The 19639-nt window shown below is 36.9% G+C and overlaps 1 protein-coding gene across 1 annotated transcript in view; it reads left to right on the top strand.

Annotated features, from left to right (window-relative positions):
• FARSB (phenylalanyl-tRNA synthetase subunit beta) overlaps positions 1-19639 on the top strand; it is a 58045-nt gene that overhangs the window by 12184 nt on the left and 26222 nt on the right. Inside the window, exons 6-15 of the mRNA XM_004376362.2 lie at positions 367-517; positions 1531-1639; positions 2631-2701; positions 4399-4460; positions 5765-5816; positions 6758-6819; positions 7101-7308; positions 7806-7886; positions 11639-11731; positions 16136-16253. Of these exons, the coding sequence (XP_004376419.1) occupies positions 367-517; positions 1531-1639; positions 2631-2701; positions 4399-4460; positions 5765-5816; positions 6758-6819; positions 7101-7308; positions 7806-7886; positions 11639-11731; positions 16136-16253 (1007 nt within the window). The remainder of the gene's footprint in view (positions 1-366; positions 518-1530; positions 1640-2630; positions 2702-4398; positions 4461-5764; positions 5817-6757; positions 6820-7100; positions 7309-7805; positions 7887-11638; positions 11732-16135; positions 16254-19639) is intronic.

Genomic DNA, 19639 nt, shown 5'->3' with positions numbered 1-19639 from the left:
CACTATATTTTTAACACAAATAACGTGCATCTTCTACGTTTGTTTGCCAACCGCTCCCTCCCCCCAAAAGGTATTTTCATAAGCCCATTATGCTAATTATTTTTTCCAGCAGTGTGTAAAAAAAAAAATTGGCATAGAGGTATTGACATATTTGCATAAAAATATCGTAATGTGTTTCAAGTAGTTTTGTAATTTCTCATTACTCCTAATGGTTGTGAGAATTTGTTCATTATATTCCACTAAAGGTAACATTTAGCAACGGTGTTTTAGGGAGGTGTCAAAAATAATTTCTTAAAACAAATAGTCTGTTATCTTTAGAATTTCTGCTTTGGAATATTCACACATCTCTTTCTTTTTAACATTTAGAAAAAGAGCATTGGTTGCTATTGGTACTCATGATTTGGACACTTTGTCAGGCCCATTTACCTATACTGCAAAGCGTCCTTCTGATATCAAATTCAAGCCTCTAAGTAAGACTAAGGAGTATACAGCCTGTGAACTGATGAACATATACAAGGTAAATGTTCTTTTATATTATGCACTATCAGAAACCCAAACCCACTGTTGTCGAGTTGATTTTGACTCATAGCAACCAAGTAGGAGAGAGTACAACTGCCCCAAAGGGTTTCCAAGACTGTAAATCTTTACAGAGGTAGATTGCCACATCTCTCTCCCACGGAGCAGCTGGTGGGTTTGAACCACTAACCTTTCGGTTAGCACCAAACGCCTTAACCACTGCACCACCAAGTCTCCTTCATATTATGCAATACCAAAACCAAACCCATTACCAAACTCATAGGGACCTCATAGGGTTTCCAAGGCTGTAAATCTCTACGGAAGCAGACTGCCACATTTTTCTTCCGAGGAGCCACTGGTGGTTTCGAACCGCCAACTTTTCAGTTAGTAGTTGATCGCTTTAACCACTGTGCCACCAGGGCTGCTTTATATTACACAGTACAAAAAACACCCATTGCCATTATTAGCTTTTTAGAGTCCAACAGTGAAAATGAACTTATGTAATAAATAGTAGAAATCGAGGGTATCATTCGAAAAAGCTATTATCCTTGGTATGATTTGTAAATAATTTCTTCCTGTTTACCTAAATAGTTCTGTGATGGTTATATTTTGTTTGAGATGATTGAGGCACAACATGGCAAATTTATTTTCACTCTTTAAAACAACTCAGTTGTGTTCTCTTCATCTTTCCCCAGCAGGAGAAAGATGTGGCAGTCTGCTTCCATAAATAAACCCTATAGAGCAGTTCTACTCTGTCCTATAGGGTTGCTGTGAGTTGGAATCGACTTGACAATGGGTTTGGTTTTGGTTTATCTTTCTCCAGTAGGAGACGAAGTGGTACAAAGATATTAAGATAGTAATTTATATTAGAATGTCATGAATTCAGAGCTTTCTGTAATTTGGGGCTGTTTTTTTCTTGACTTTCCCCTCTCTTTTATATTAGGTAGGCGTGTAAACTAATTACAGTGATAGAAATAAAAGACATGTTTTGTTTGACTTAATTTTTTTTTTCAGACTGACAACCACCTTAAACAGTATTTACATATCATTGAAAATAAACCTCTGTACCCAGTTATCTATGATAGCAATGGTGTTGTCCTTTCAATGCCTCCAATCATCAATGGTGAGTTATTTCAAAAGCCTCATAGAATTTTGCTGTTTCTTCTTCTTCGACATTGCTGTAAATTCTGAATAGATTTGGCTGAATCAAATAAAATAACTCTTAACCTGAGCATCTCAGGTATTTTGTAGATTTGATTGTGGTAGCTCTTTTCATTCATTCATTCAACAATGGAGTAATCTAACATTCCACTGGTGATTTTATGAAATTTATAAATGCATAAGTATTTATAAATTTATAAATATTTTTCTGTGCAAGTCTCTGGATTCTGTTATATTCCTCCAAAGGGTGTTGTTATTTTGGTTGTAGCAGGCAATTAACTTGGTTCAGCTCAAAGTCAGACTGTCTTGTCTGAAGTTTTATAGTTCAACTAAAACTTTTAAACTAAATTTTGTCAACTGAACTCCTTTCTGAAGGCTTTTTTTGATGAGGCAACTTAAATGTATTTATAGAATTTAATGACATCTCAGCCATAGATGTTTGCCAGTGCTGGAGGAGAGAAGGAAGATTAGCTGATCATGGTGGGAAGGAAAGTCTTCTTTTCTTCCAGGTCTTGGATTGTGGTAGTTATAGTGGTTACAGGCATGGCTTTGGAGTTATCCAGATTTAGACTCAAATCTTAGCCTGGCTGCTTGTTAGCTTGTGATCATGGTCAAGTAGCTTACTCTCTCTGAACCTTTGTTGCCTTGTCTGCAACTCCATCATAGGTAATCTTTACCACAAGGTAAAGATTAAACGAGACAATGTATGTTAAGTTCTTGGCATAGCACCTGACACAATGTATGTACTCATAAAGGTTTGTCATTATTTTATTTCTATTCCCTAATTTGCAATGGGAACTTAAAATAAAAGTTGAATACCCCCTTACCTCTGGGGTGTCAGTTTATATTATGCCCTAAATTTAAAATGTAGTTTCTGTTTTGCTGAGTTTTTAGTCTACTTATATTTCTAAAAATGATTTTTTTTTATTGTTATTGTTTTATTTTCACTGCAGGGGATCATTCCAAAATAACAGTAAAGACTAGAAATGTGTTTATTGAATGCACAGGAACAGACTTTACAAAGGTAAATAAAATTTTTGTCCTATTTTTGTACTATCAGGCAAGAATGATTTTACTTCTGGGCCAAGATGTATGACTAAACTTTAAAATATGTTCATTTTTAAGTGTAAACATATTTTAGATATTTAGAAAATTAGAAAGATGTAGATATTCTATACTTTTGGTTTTGGGCTTTCATTCATTCGACAAATAAAAATTTAATCAATACCCACTGTCCTTCCAGTGCCAAGAATTTAATAATGAGTGACATGTGTCTTGACTTTAAGGAGCTGTTTAGTCTATTGGAAAGAGTTAGCCATATTCTAATATAAACAGAATGGCATGAGTGCTGTAATTAGAGTGGTACAAATTATTTCTCTTAGTTGACTTTATTTAAATGCTGAATAATTTCATACCTTTGTGTACTTGGGAAAAAAATTAATGAATTGGCTATAAAGAAGTTTTATTTACCAAATTGTTAAAAGATTTATGCACATAAAGATATCTAGAATATATAGAATACTAGCTGTTCATTCACTTTTGTCACTACATTTATTGGAATGAATTGCTATGAAAATGTTTTTCTACTGCATATGACTTCTTTACACATATTAGGGAAGGCATAGAGTGAGCTGGCAATTAAGAAATTAAAGAAAGCTAAACTTGAATGGGGAAACCCTGGTGGCGTAGTGGTTAAGAGTTCAGCTGCTAACCAAAAGGTAGGCAGTTCGAATCCACCAGGTGCTCCTTGGAAACCCTATGGGACAGTTCTACTCTATCCTGTAGAATTGCTATGAGGACTATGAGTTGAAATCGACTCAACGGCAACGGATTTGGCTTTTTGGTTTCAAACTTGAACTGCACTAGAAGGCTGGACTACAGAAGTAGAGCAGATAAATGGCATTCACATACATTTTAGAGGATTGAAGGCCATTGTAAGTTATTTTATATTACAATGTGTTATATATTTGACATTTTTTGCCTCCAGAAATATTGTCTGAGTAATACAGCTTTTGCTATTTAAAAAATTATTCATGCATTAACAGACTTTGGGTATCTTCCCTGAAGCTGATACATCAGAACGAAACAAGTATGAGCAAAACATATATCTCAGTAAGATGACTGTATTTTGTTTTTCAAAGCTTAGAACCAAGGCTGGCACATACTAAAGGCCTTATAAGTTGGTTAAAGGGTTTTTTTTTAATTGAAAAAAAAAAAGCTTTAGGAAAAAAATATAATAATCTTATAGATATGAATTTAATTCTCATAATAACCAAATGACGTTAATTTAACAGATGAGAAACTGAGATACAGAGAGGATAAAAAGTGGCTTGCCCAAAGTCACACCACTAGCAAGTGGTTGAGCCCCAGGAATCAGATAGTGTGGCTTCAGAGACTTTTGAGATTGATAGGATTTTCTCCAGTAGTTAGCCAATTCTCTCTCTTGAAACTCGGTGAATCCAAGGTGGGGGCAGGAAAAGTGATTCATTCATCCCAATCTTGGATTGTAACTCTCAGAATGGCATGAATGCAGAACACCTGCAGATGAGGACAGTCCTACTTTAGCTCATACATTTTTATTCCACTTCCTTTTTTAGAATGTACATATAAATGTCCATTTTTAGATGTTTGGACACTAAATTATATTAAATATTCATTTCCATTTGAGTGAAGAGAAAATTATGTTTAAAAATAACCATACTATTTTTTTTTGCTTTGCAGGCAAAAATAGTCCTTGATATTATTGTCACCATGTTCAGTGAATACTGTGAGAATCAATTTACGTAAGTTCATTTAGCATACCTTAATTAATTGCCTTAGGAGCCCCGGTGGTGCAGTGGTTAAATGCTTGGCTGCTAACCAAAAGATCAGCGGTTCCAACCCACCAGCCGCTTCTCAGGATAAAGATGTGGCAGTCTACTTTTGTAAAGATTACAGCCTTGAAAACCGTATGGGGCAGTTCTACTCTGTCCTATAGGGTTGTTATGAGTCGGAATCAGCTCGACAGCTGTGGGTCTTTTGTTTTTATTGATTGCCTGCTGATCTGAATGCAAGGCATTAAGGCCTTGTGCTTAATATGAAAATGAAGCCTGTGGTTCCTGTAACTGAAACATAAGACATATACATAAATAATGTATAAAGTAAAAAGTGACTAAGTATTTTTAAAAGTTTCAGTGATGTTGTAGCTGTTTGTAAGGGCATGTTACTGCCAAATGAGGCAGTCTGGGAGGACTTCATGAAGGGAATGAAATTTAGGCTGTATTTAAGGGTGATTGAATTTGAGAAAGCAGAGATGGGGAACAGCAAAAGCAACAGCTAAACAGAGGTATAGAAGCATATATAAGAGCAAAGCACGTATCTTAGATATCTCAGTCTGATTACTGTTTTTCTTTCAAAGCGTATCTTTTTCAATTAAAAAAAAAATTAACAAACCTATGTGTCCCTTACTGTGTGCTGGCATTCTAGTTTATTCTAGAGTATTAATTATAATTAAAAATAAATATATATCTGTAGAAAGCTTGACTGAAATTGTATGGGCAGTATCTTTTTTTTTTTTATTATTGATATGCATTTTAGTGGTTCCGTCAGTTACTGTTCATTGTGTAACAAACCACCCTGGTAACGCCTAGAATGTGTACATCAATATTGGCAAGGAGTCCATATATAGGATGCATGCTTTGGAGTACTGGGAAATAAACTTACCAAGTGGGTGCTGCCTAAAGCCACAGGGAGCCAGTGAAGATGGAATAGGAGAGTAATATTGTATACAGAAAGATTAATCCAACAGCACTGTTTGAATGTGAATAGATTGAATGTGTTAAAGCTACAGTTGTAGATCAAGTGAAAGATTTGTTAACTATACATATTTCTAGAATTTACAGCCCTTTTTTTCTAAGTGGAGCCCTGGTGGCACGGTGGTTAAGAGGTTGGCTGTTAATCAAAAGGTTGACAATTCAAATCCGCCAACCGCTCCTTGGAAACCCTATAGGACAGTGCTACTCTGTCCTGTAGGGTCGCTGTGAGTCAGAATCGACCTAATTGCAACGGGTTTTCCTAAAGTCCTTTATTTCTGGCTTTTCTTTTTCAGGGTTGAAGCAGCTGAGGTAGTTTTTCCTAATGGAAAATCACATACCTTTCCAGTAAGTATTTAAGAAGTTGCTTACTGATGGTGATTATGAGAACAATAAGTATAATAATAATGGCTGTAGAGTGTGGGTATTCTTTCTATCTGTCTGTGTATCTACTCATCCATCCATCCACCCACCCATCCATCCATCCATGTGCTTTACATGGTGATATAGCAGCAAGAGCAAGAGAGCAAGCCCAGTGCTCAAGTGTATGTCACGCATGGAATGTAGACTATAGTCCCCAACCTGGGAACTGATAAGAAAGATAATATCTTCACTACGCTTGTTGACTTAGTGTGACGGACAGTACATTGTGACACTTGAACTATTCTTTCTTGCTCACATATACTTGCTTACATGAGGTGAAATGGAAAATCTTTAGCAGGATTTATAAACATCTTAGAAATGATGTAATGTGTCAGTATTTCACTATAGGGAGTGGTGATTGATCATATAAAAGAAAAAAATGTTTGGTGTTTTATATTAGTTCCAGGCAGTGTGAATTGTCTAGCAAATAAAATGTTCAGATATGAATCTAATGTAGTGAATTTGTTCCTCCATAATAATGTTTTGAAACACCAAGTTTATTTCCAATCTCTGGCTGTAATGAAAATCTCTTGGGAGGGTGATGAAATTCAACAACAGCAAGAAAATTAGAGTCCATAGCTGTATCTGATGGGGAATGACTTAAGCAGGGCTTCAAACTGTTCCTTCCAGTTGGACCCTCTGCTGAGAATTTGCATATCCACCCCAGATATACTGAGTTAGAATCTACATTTTTGGTTCTCAAAATTTATTGTACATAAGAATCACCTGGAGATATTGTTAAAATGTAGATTCTGATTCAGTATATCTAGGGTGGAATTGCAAACTCTCAGCAGGGCGTCGAACTGGAAGGAACCAATTCAAAGCCCTGAATTTAAGCTTCTCAAACTCTTCTTTTTCTCTTTAAGGAACTTGCTTACCGAAAGGAGATGGTGAGAGCTGATCTAATTAACAAAAAAATTGGAATAAGGTATGCTTTGAAAACTTCACTTATTTATTGTTGAAAGAACTCAAGAATGAAGTACCCACGAGAGTATTTAATCTTTCCTGAAAGAATGCTTAGAAGAGGGTTTTCCTACCCCTTCAGAGTAAATTAAGTGATGATGGAACATCAGCTGTTTGGATGTCTAGGGTCTAATGGAAATCAGAAAAGAAAGGCTACTATTTTAGGTGGTAGCATATTTTAAAGCAAAATATTAACATGTTTTAAATAATCTGATGAAGCTTATGTTTTGTACATTCCTATTTCAGAGAAACTCCAGAAAATCTTGCAAAACTTCTGACCAGGATGTATTTAAAGTCAGAAGTCATAGGCAATGGGAATCAGATAGAGATTGAAATCCCTCCAACCAGAGCTGACATTATCCACGCCTGTGATATTGTAGAAGATGCCGCCATTGCTTATGGATATAACAACATTCAGATGAGTCTCCCGAAAACATACACCATAGCTAGTCAAGTAAGATTGCACCCTTAAATAAACACTTCTTATTGTTAGAAACTGATTATAGAGTGCCAAGAAGCCTTCGAGAAAAGCAGAACAGAGGGATTAAACAGTATTTTGACATGCTCTACCACGAGAGGCATTTGCAGTTGGGAGGGTACAAAAGAGATGCCCAATTGATTAGAGTAAGTTGAAAACCACTGATGACTAGTTCTTTGAAGAAAGAAAGGTTTCAAGCTTGGAGCCCTTTAGAATCTCTAACTAGGGGATTCATTTTCTGAACTTGGGTTGAAGGCAGACGTGTGTGGGAGAGGTGAGGAGAGGGGATTTGTGCATCTGTACGAGTAGTGGGATGATGCGTGGGGAGGAGGTGGTGAGATGGTGGTAATAACAGTACATTAGAAAGGTTGGAGGCAGTCGTTTTCTCTTTAATGACGTGTTCTGTCTAAATCTCTTTATTAAAAAAAAGGAAATTTTATTGAGGGAAATAAAATGAACACTTTTTTTTTTAGTTTCCTCTTAATAAGCTCACAGAACTTTTAAGACACGACATGGCGGCAGCTGGATTCACTGAGGGGCTTACCTTTGCTCTGGTATGTCTTATGTGCTTTTTCTGCTCAGCTGAGTGTTTACTCTAAATCTCTGAATTATTATTCTATGATTCCTTATGTGAATTTATAAAATCTAGACAACTAAAATTTCCAGGTTCTAGAAGAATAACTTTGTTATTTGATATTATACCATATCTGGTAAATAAATGTCGAAGGTTCCTTTTTTCAGTCACAGAAAAATATGAAGGACTAGAAAAAGTGACTTAAGTGACCGATGGCAACATATTTTATAGTTTCATGTAAGTATTGAGGGTTCCTGATGAATTTCAGAACCAAGTTTATTAAGTTAGAAATTTTTGGTCTTAACTTGGTTATGGCCGTGCCCACTAGATGCTGCCCTGGTTAAGGGCTTGTGGACTGTTCACATTAAACTTATTTCTTTGTCTTTGAACATGTTCACAAACATTTGCTTTGAGTTGAAAAGCTGACATAAAAAGCCTAAATCAGGAAATGACTTTTATTACAAAATCAGATGGAAGCTCCCCTCCGCCACCAGACTGACCATTTGAAAGAATAAAATGTGTATGCAATTTGTAATTCTCTTTTCTCTCTTGCTGAGCATTTCTGTGATGCCTACAGTATAGTTCTTGGGTATTCAAATAAGTTTCAGCTTAACAGTCCAGGGCAAAACACACACACACACACAAAAACAAAAAAGGCCACCTCTTTTTCTCAACCCCAGCCCTAAAATTCTCACCCTTTTAGAGTATTCACGGGAGGTGGTAGTGGGAGTGAATACCACGGAGGATAGTAAGGAGATACAGCCTCTCTCACGGCACTTTCTTGAGCATCTCTAGTTCGTAGGACGTTAACATTGGAAGGACCTTAGTGATCTTCTAGTTCAGCACTTTCATTTTTCTGGTTGAGCAGTTATTCACCCAACAGCATTTGTTGAGCATCAGTTGTATGCCAGGCATTGTACTGATGAGGAAGCCTGAGGCCTCGAGAGGATATGTACCTAACAAGTTTTACACAGACAGCAGAACTGTGACCAGAATCCTGACCTTTGATTCCTAGGTGCTTTTCCATCGTCCCATACTGTGTATGCTGGGTCTATAGAACCATGTCATTCATATATATATGTATATACACACATATACACATACATATATATGTGTGTATGTTTATGCATATACATATATGTATATGTTATTGTAAGGTGCTGTCAAGTTAGCGCTAATACATAGTGACCTTATATGTAGCAGAACAAAACATTGCCTGGTCCTGCACAATCTTCATGATCGTTGCTATGTTTGAGTCCATCATTCCGGCCACTGTGTCAGTTTATGTCACTGAGAACCTCCGTTGCCTTCACTGACCCTCCACTTTACCAACTATGATGTCCTTTTCTAGCAATTGATCTTTCCTGATGTGTCCAAAGTAAGTGAGCTGAAGTCTTGCCATCCTCACTTATAAGGAGCATTCTGGTTGTATTTCTTCTACGTATATATACATATATATAGAGAGAGAAAGAGACATGAGCGTCAGTGAGTTCATGTAAAATGAAATGCAAAATATAGCAGAGAAGTTTATTTTTATTTTTTGAAAATTATATAAATGGCATAGGAATACTTTCTCATTGGAAAAGATTCAGACTTTACAGAGCTATGTAGAATAAACCATGGAATTGCCCCCCCTCCACTTCAAATCCTATTTTCCTCAACAGAATTAACTGCTGTGAAAAGTTTGGTGTGTATTTTCCCTGAGTGGAGCACATACTCTGACTCCAGACTTGTGGGTGTTCTGCAGAGTGTTTACCCCACCCCAAGGGCTCTGTGTACATAGTCCCATTTCTCCACAGTCCAGCCCTGTGAAGCAGGCATTCCTGTGTTAACTCATCCCAGGCCACACAGCCAGTCAGCTGTGGACCAGGCATTCAAGCCTAGGCCTGTCTGCGTCCAAGGCCTGTGATTGAGCTGCCATACTAGGGCTGTTGGAAACAGTGCTGTCAAAAGTCACTTTAAAACACCATTCCACTAGGGGGAAAGAAGTGGGATGCTAGAGAGTTTCAGATTCATAAGAAGAGTTCTCCTCTAGGAATTTCAACATTAAAGGTGTTTAGAAAGTTATCAACCCTGGGTACACAGATGGTATGTACAGGTGCACCTAGCTTTGCACTAGAGTAATACCCCTTCTTTTTCTAAAACCTAGTTTTTGATTTCCCAAATATCAGTAATTCACATCTCATCATTATAACTTTTGCTGTATCTACATACTGGTTATAATATTTTCTTTTAAATTAATTCACTTTTAATACGAAATACCTACTTTGGCCTTATTATAAGCAATAATATCTGTAAAAATTATGGGCTCCATTTACTTGCTATATTTTTATCTAACACTTTAAAATAAAAACCTAAATAGCATTTAAAAAATGTACCTTCCTGATATACTTAGCTACTGCCACTTAAGGTTACCTTGATTTAGACTGCTTCTTATCACTGTACCTTATTGCCCACTCTTGTGATAAAGCACAGGATTACTCAGATACCTAGCTGTGTAGCCATGTGTCTGTGGAGCTTTTTTTTTTTTACACAGACAGTGCTAGGTCTGTTTGAGAATGAGTTGCATGATGTAAGTTGCATGTCCTAATTACATGGTCACATCATATCTAAATCTTGTTACAAAAACTCCCCGTGCTTTACAAGTGCTTGTCCCCACAGGCCTGTCCCCACACCATTCTCTGCAGCCATCACAGATACCAGTGCTCCCTTCTGCTCAGCCTGGATGTGGCTTCAGGATCTTTCCTGAGAGGGCATGGCGAGAGTCACTACAACTGGCAGGAAGTGATTACTCTTCACCATTTCACTTGTTCTACACTGTCCTTTTTTCTAAGTGAAATAACAGGTCAGTTAGTCCTTGAAGACCATTTGTAGAACAATGCAATGAGTAGTGTTGCCTAATGTTAGAAAATAGTACAGTAATATGATGGCACATTAGTTTTCATGTTTAAGTTTTAAATTCTTTTCCAGAAAGTTAACATTAAAGTGTGTAATCGTTGTTCATTCTTAGTAATGATTTGTTAGTCATCATCATCGTTAATATTTATCGAGTGTTTACTCTGTGCTAGGCACATTACTTGTATCATTCCATCTCATTTATTGGACATGATGTATCCAATAGTGAGTTTTATTTGTATAACTCCTGCCTGTTGTAGTTGCTTGCCGTCGAGTGGATTCTGACTCATACCAACCCTATAAGACAGAGTAGAAGTGCCCCATGGGGTTTCCTAGGCTGTAACCTTTACAGGAGCAGATCGCCATGCCTTTTCTCCCGAGGGGTGGCTAGATGAGTTTGAACCGCCAGTTGCTTATCCATTGTACCACCAGGGCTAACTTCTGCCTACCACACTGGTTTCTGGGATGGCTGCAAGTGGGGCTGGGAGGGCATTTCAGGTAAAGACATGGAAATGTATAAGACTTAAGGAATGGGTAGGGAGTCTGTAGGAGATTAGACTGGAAGCACAGGTTATACCACCATCTCCATGTGAAAATTCACTTTAGCTCTGAATCGTGGCTAGAAGTTCTGATAAGAGAACTATTAATTAATGTTAAATTGCATCTGCTATGGGCCTGAAATTAATTGATGTATGGTTATTCTTACACTTACTGACTTACGTAGAGAATGCGCATTGCTACAAGAGCATCATAAGTTGACTTGCAGCATTAAATAATTTTTGTATTAAATTTAGCCATTGCTTTTCCATATTGATCTATTTTATGTGTACTTCTTAGTGCTCCCAAGAAGATATTGCTGATAAACTTGGTTTGGATATCTCTGCAACAAAGGCAGTGCACATAAGTAATCCTAAAACAGCTGAATTTCAGGTGAGAATTTTAAGTAGATACGAATTTAGGTAAAAATCAAGAAGCAACACATGAGTTATGAAAAGGTTCTTCAGTTATTTATACCTCAAATGAGAAAATCTTACAAGCTTTTTATAGTCTCATCTCGGGTAAGTTTGTAGTAGGTTCTTATATGCTTTGCTGGCAAAAATTCTTAAAACTTTTTTTTTCTTTTGGCTAACTTTATTAGTTGGTTCCTACTTGCTTTGTGCTATCTAGCCCAATATTTTTTCTTCTTCTTTTTTTAATCCTCATAAATGGCCCAGTCTCTTTTGTCTGAACTTTTCATTTCATAATTGATTATTTTTAACTATTATTTTCAAATTTCATCTCTTTTCTACTCGTTTGTAATAAACCAATCAAAACCTGTTCTCAGTACCCCCATGAAGTTCTCGACTATGCTATCTTTGTCTTTCATTGTAATTTCCTAGTTTATCGGCAGTTTCATGTAGAGTTTAGAAATATTTTAATGAAAATGATAATTTAATAGTAAATGTTAAACCTAGTAAATCTGTAGAACTACCTACTAATGTGGTAAGTTAGAACTATACTAATTAAATAACTAATTGGTAATAATATGCATCAAGTACATGAGTTCTTCCTCTACATTCAGTATCAGAACTTCGAAGAGTCCTTTAACTGGTTTTGGAAGAATTGTGATAATGAGTTTTCATGTTTTTTGAGGTCACTAACTTTTCTACTGCTTTTAAAAGATGCCCATGATGATCTTAAAAAGAGATATGTAAATTCATTTGGATACAGTGATTTTCAGTAAATCTCAATGGATTTTTATCTGAGTTTATTCCAAATTTCCCTTTTTCTCCCAGTTGCATTAATCAAGTTTGATAGGTATCTTAAGATATGGTAACTGTTATGTTCTTTAGGATTTACATCCTGTCTTACCTATTTTGTGTAAGTGGGAAGAAAACAAACAGAAACCCATCAAGTGGCACTATAAATAGCTGTGGCTTAGCACACTTTTAAGAATCAATATTTCTGCATAAAATACATTAGAAATGAAAGAGAGTATGTCTTTTAGACTTGACATATTCTGTATTTTATCCAGGCTTTATCAACAGATAAACAGCCTACCATTACTAATGTGGCTAACAGATTTATATTTATTTATGGTTAAAATAATGTAAAGTTGTTCTGGGCTTATAACTCAGGTTATGTATTGTCTAAGCCCATTCTTTCTCCTTCCGCATAATTCTTAACTTTGGGTTATTTTCTAATAGTAGCTATGTTAAGAATGGACAAGATAAGAGAACTGTTAGTTAGCTAAAATATGTGTAATATTATAATTATTATAAATAAAATCACTGTATGTTATTATCCCCCCCAAATTAACAGTTGTGTTCCTTAATATCTTCAAATATTCAGTCATTGTTCAGATTTTCCCAATTGTCTCAAATATTTTTACAGTTTGTTTAAACCAGGATCTAAATGAAGTTTGTACATTTAAGTTGATTGATGTGCTTCTTACGTCTCTTTTAATCTACAGGTTGCTTTTCTATCCATCTATCTCTCTTTCTCTCTTTTCTATTCAATCTGTTGGTTGAAGAAGCTAGCTCATTTGTCCTATAGAGTTTCCCACATTTAGGATTTTGCTGAATGCATTCTAGTAATCACCTGTATTTCTGATAAATTGGGAGTTAGATCTAGAAGCTTGATCAGATTCAGATTTAATTTTTTGTATTGCTGTAGATTTTAAAATGAGCAAATAAGACTTATCTATAAAATAAACTGAAAAAACTAAGAAAAATTATCTACAAAAATAGCTTATTCATACCCTAGTAAAGTAAACTTTCTTAGGTGGGATTTTTAATGCCAAGCAAGTCTGGATGCGATATAAAATCATCTTTCTGTACCTTTAGTGGAATACGTTTCTCTTGTTGGAAAACACTATCCTATTGGGCTCAGAGGGTTTCTTTAAAAAGGGTGGACATTAGTTCTAGTTTATTCACAGCTACTGAGTACTGATTGGATTGGTTTAAACACATCCACTAAAAATAGAGTTATGAAGTATTCCCTTTTCAATCTCCCTTTCATATTCTAGATATGTCAAGGTGAATGTTTCAGTTTGATGCTATTATCTCTTTAAATACCTCTCTAACATTTATTGATGCTCTGTTTTAACAAATCAAATAGCAGGTAGTAGTATCCACTTAGAATTTGATGATATGGTTCTATTTGTATTCTATTTATTTTATGGCATGAGGACATGATTTCCATGTAGGTAGTGATAGTTTCCTTTTAAAATAAATGTATCTAAATTAAAAAATTAAGTGATTTAAGTAATCATAGTAAACAAAGTACAAGTAGTGTGTCGGTGAAAGTGGCCATTGTCAGGGACCAGAGTCAGGGACGCACTACGATAGGGGAGTGAAAAGTTTTCTATGTATATCTTCACTTTATTCATCTACATTCCTAGAAGCTGCTTCACTGCAGTTGTGTTTCTGTGAATGGTTTGGGCACTTGGGTCATTTCTTGTCCCCAGCTGGGAAAACGAGTAGTATTTAAGAAAGCACTGAGTTGAAGACTAATATAGCTTGCTGCTAGTATGAATGTGATATGAAAGGGTTTTCTTCTTCTCTTAGCACACCATCTATCGTATCCTTTTGGGAGCTTATTATTACTTGTGCAGGATCTAGGAGGGGCCACTGTTTAAGTTAGGGTGGCCTAGGCAGGCTTCTCTAGGAGGGAGCATTTGAACAGACACTTGAAGGAAGTGAGATAGCCATGTGGGAATCTAAAGAGAGAATATACAAGGCAGGGGGATGAGCGAGTGCAGAGGCCCAAGACAGAAACCTGCTTGCGGACCAGCACAGCAGTTAGCGTGGCTGGAGCACTGCAAGCCATGGGGAGCAGCAGCAGATGAGGTTGGAGAGGGGGCAGGGCCAGGTCAGATCCGGCCCCATGTAGGGCACGGATTTTATTCAAAGTTTGATGAAATCTTGTTGGAGATTTTTGAGCAGGGGAGTTAAATGATCTTGACTTGGGACTTAAAGGACTACTCTATACGGAAAATAGGCCATACGGTGGCAGGAATAGAAGCAGAGAAACCAATTTAAGAAGCTTGTGCAACGGTCTTGGCAAAAGATAAAGGTGACTTGTACTAGTGTCCAGTGTTTGGGCTAGGGAGTCTGACTGCAGAGCCCAGACTCTTACCGATGGGCATACCATCTCATAAAACTCTTCTGGTAACCTAACGTGTTGGAAGCTAATATCTCATATAGCTTAAAGTGAGAAATTTATTTCAAGCAAAAGCAGAGAAGCTTTGCTTTTTCATTTTTTTTAGAACTAAGATTGTGGTTCTCATGAATAATAAGAATGAAATGACTATACATGTTTTCCTGCTTGTCTTGGCTACTAAACAGCTGACAAATATATATACAGTAAAACCTGCAAAAGCCAAACCTGTATAAGCTGGAAACCTGTCAGAGAAGGAAAACTCACTGGGTATTTAGGAGATAGGATTCTTTCTTAACAGAGAGTGACAGACAAGTGGCAAACACCCCGTCAAAGGCGGAAAACTTTCGAGACCCAGAAAAACAAAGCAGTCCCACTGAGTTCCAGCTCTCATGGGTTTCACTGTATAGTCACAGCCTGACCTGCAGTAGCTGTTACGATACTTTTAGGGCCTACATGTTCTGTTTTTCCTCATTGTCCTAGTATTTCATTGCATGTACATTTTCCCTGGTCCTGAGTTTTAAAAATGTGCTTAATTCGTATTTAATACATATAAATGTTTGTATTTCTTGTAATTACTGCAACTACTTAGTGGAATGAGGCAGTATATAAAAGTTTATGTATTTGAAATCTTAAAAGTTAACTTTAATTTTAAAAATGATAATAAAATCACTTATTCTAGAGAATAAAAATCATAGTTAAGTTATAATATTGGTTGCTCACTTTGTTTTTGTTTTGTTTTCACATTTTTATTGGGGGCCACAGGGGGAGGGGGGCCTCCCTCCTCCCTATCAGCAGAGGAACTCACAGGTTCTTCAGCCACTCCATACTTGGGCCCTGGGGTCCTGGGATGGCTTAGGTATGTTGCCATCATCTCAGAGGGACCCTGGGTAGTTGCGGGGTGTGGTCTGGTTGGTCATGCTGGTGTACTTGTAGGGGTTGAGTCAAAGCAGAATTGTAGCGTCTTGTTCACTTATTTTTAATCAAATTTCTGATTTTTCATTTTGTAAGTTTGGAAGCCAGAGTCTTTTCAGTTATTTTAGTGTCCTAGAATTGAAAATTAAAGATGACTTGGGTATTTCAGGCATTGCATTTTCCAAAAATACCTTCCTGTGAAGTCAAGGCTTTGTCTTTAACCAAGGGAATCTGTTTGGTTCCTGTTTGGTCAGTGCAATTTCACGTCTCCTCCTGCAGGTGGCGCGCACTACCCTTCTTCCCGGCCTCCTAAAGACAATAGCAGCGAATCGGAAGATGCCCCTTCCTCTGAAACTGTTTGAGATCTCTGACATTGTAGTCAAAGATTCTAGCAGAGGTAAGAGTGAGTCACCTTTGACTAATACACTTAAAGTGGTTTTTTTTTATTGTGGAAATTTTCAAATACATGTACAAGCAGAGAAAATAGTATAATTAACATCTATGAATCCAGCACCCAGCATCAACAGCTGTCAACACGAGGCCAGTCTTCTTCATCTATACCCCTACCTACTTTCCCACGTTATTTTAATATAAATCTTAGACATTATAATATTTCATCAATCAATACTTTAGTATATATTTCTGAAAAATAAAGACCACCACTTTTATTTTGTTCTTTTTTTTTTTTTAATTTTCATAACCTAATACCATTATCATACCATAATAACATCGAATATCTAGCCTAGTATTCAGATTTTCCCAGGTTCATAAATTTACTTTTTGTTGTAGATTTATTTGAGTCAGAATCCAAGCAAGTTCTCGATAGTTGGTTGCCGTGTCTCCTATCCCTTTTCATGTAAAGCAAATTTTAGCAAAGAATTTCATAATATGTATGAAGAACCCTATTAAAACCTCAATTTGAAAAGCACTATGGAAAATCTATTTTTTTCTTTTATCACATGATTTTTAGGCATATCATTTTAATGTACTTGGTATCAAATCATTCTAGTTTATCATGACTCCTCACAATCTCGGTTGTACCACTTTCTGTCCCTTTTAAGTATAGTCTGGGCTTGTTAGTCCTGGAAGTAGCATGGTCCAACATTTGGAACACAGTGGTTGTTTGATAAATATATTGTATATTTAGTAAATAGCTAAACCTGGTTGTCAGGGAGGCCTGTTCCGTTCAGACATCCGTGTCTCCAGTCTCTGACACAAGCCGGACTGTGATTGCTTCAAGTTGTCTTTCGGGTGATCTCGGTGAGCAGTGCCCTCAGATGACTGAACCGCTGGCAGTGTTTCCTAGGTTCCCTGGATTTAACACTTCAAGTCCCACCATTGTTTATTCAGCGATTCTTACTCCAGATTCCGTAGACTTCCCTGAATGTTGTTTTGAATAAGCTGGCAGATGCAAAGGCCTTTTCCTTAGCTTCCTCCTGAAGGAATACTATGGCATCATTCTTAACTACCAAAACTAGTCTGAAACAACTGGTTATGAAGTGACCCATCTTAGGAAATATTCTAGAGGTATGACCACTTTGACCCTATATGAACTGTCCATAGCAACTTTTCAGCCAAGCCTGGATTCTGTCCCTTCGCCAGTATCAGCCTGTCTTTAGTTAACAGCATTGCCTTGCATTTATATACTGCTTTTTACTTTTTAAAAAAAAAAAAAAAAAAAAGTTTAGGTGTACTTTTTATCTTTTGATTGTTAAACCGTCTCTTTGAGACAGATGGCACAAAAAATATCCCCATTTAACATATAGGAAAATTTAGCTGGAAAAGTGGTGCTTTGCCTAGGGTCATATAGACTATTGGACTTGGCCCAGAGCTAAAGTTTAGGTCTCAGTGTACATATCCTTAGAGAATAAAAGTTCATTTTAATAGCAATCTATGTAGAATTTGTTTTTTTGGCGGTAAATCTGTAATAGAAATCAGAAAACATTTTCCTTGCCAGTTGCAAATAGCTTGGGGTTCTTGTGCCTCCAATCCCCCACTGGTGGACATAACTGAGAATTTGTTATAATTCCAGTGTCAGAATTTTCTGTTCACTTTGACATGTTTCCTTTCATCTTAGTTCTCTGATTTGTATGCTGTTTTGATCTTTGATTATATCCATGCATATTTATAAATACAGGATTAGGTTAATTAGACTAGGTTTCCTCAAAAGTTTTGTAATACTATAATGCTTTTCAGGAATAAGCCTCTTCTCTAATTGCAAGGGCTCCCTACAGGGCTGTGCAGGTTAGTGGACTGGGTGTACTCACAAGCAGGCAGCTCAGAGTCTAGAAGGTGAGGGTGAGGAACAAGCTGGGGTCCCCGCAATTGCCACAAGGGAGGTTTCACTGTAGGTATGAGCACTTTGCTGTATTGCAATCCTGGGTGGAGGTGTGTATTTGTTGGGAAGGCGTAGACTCTACTCCGCTACTCTTTCTGGCCCCAAGGCTGATTCTTGGAGATAACTTTCCTATTTAGAGAGCTGTTCCTAAGTATTAATGCTATAGGCCATCTTTTAACAAATCATCCTGGTGTTCACCCCAGAACCCCAGTCCATATGCTTTTAACTCAAAGATTTCACTTCTGCTATATTTTGTTTCATCAGAAAGAATGGTTCTTACCTGCTTAAAGAGTAGTCTTCTTTTATACCTGTTTCTAGTTGTAATTATTCTGCTGTTTTCTCATTGATTCAGTTCTTTCCTGTTCCCGTACCCCATAATGATTTATTCATTTTCTTCAAAATGCTGTATCGTATCAGTGGGATTTGAGGAACGAGGGGAGGTAAATGTGCACAATAAGTCTACCATCTTGAAAACAGAGGTTGGCTGTAATTTATTTGGAGTATGTGTTATATTTAGCAAAGAGCCCTGGTGGCGCAGTGGTTAAGCGCTTGGCTGCTAATCGAAAGGTCAGTGGTTTGAACCCACCAGCCCCTCCTCGGGAGAAAGATGTGGCAGTCTACTTCCATAAAGATTACAGCCTTGGAAACACTATTGGGCAGTTCCGTCCCATCCTATAGGGTCGCTATGAGTCGGAATCAGTTCAATGACAGTGGATTTGGGTTTTTTTTTTTTTTTTTTTTTTGATTTAGGCCTGGATTTTATTTCTTAACAAAAGAAGCTTTTCTGGTAGATTATTCTAAATATGTGCATGTGGATTCCCAACTTGTCATCTAGTATACATAGAGGTCTCTGTAGGAGAGGCAGCACAGCATCAGGGTTCCAGAGAGATTGGAGCCAGAGTGCCTTGCTTTGAGTCATGGTTCTGCCACTTACTAGCTGCTTAATTTGGGGAATTTACTTAAGCTCTCTGTGGCTCAGTTTCCACGTCCTTACAATGGAGATAATAATGGCACCTATTTCGTTAGATTTGTTGTAAGGATTAAATGAAAGTGCATTTTGATAAGTTTTACTGCATAATAAGTACTGTTTGGTATCCTTGCTATTATTATCAGGATATTAGCTGTCCCACAGGCCAGATACCTAGCATTCTGGTCTTGAAAACCTTAGCTGGCCATTAAAGGGTTAATGTCACTTTGCTAAGGTCCTTGGGACTACTGTTTATCTGAACCTTTGACTTACTTGGTCTTTCTTCTTTTGAACCCTCTTTCATTTTAGGATAAGAAAAACAAAAGGTACTAACGGAATTAAGAAAACGGGCATTATTTTTGAAGTAATTCATCACCCATTTCTTTTCAATGAATGGAGCATGTGTGTTTTTACTCTCTCTCAAAGCAGTAACCACCTCTCTGTAGGATTTATATTAGCCATATCCTCCCAAATAGAG

Source organism: Trichechus manatus, unplaced genomic scaffold, assembly GCF_000243295.1.
Source record: "Trichechus manatus latirostris isolate Lorelei unplaced genomic scaffold, TriManLat1.0 scaffold00041, whole genome shotgun sequence".
NCBI classification, from domain to species: domain Eukaryota; kingdom Metazoa; phylum Chordata; class Mammalia; order Sirenia; family Trichechidae; genus Trichechus; species Trichechus manatus.
Note: the sequence above shows the minus strand (reverse complement) of the source record. Positions and strands in the feature narration are given on the sequence as shown.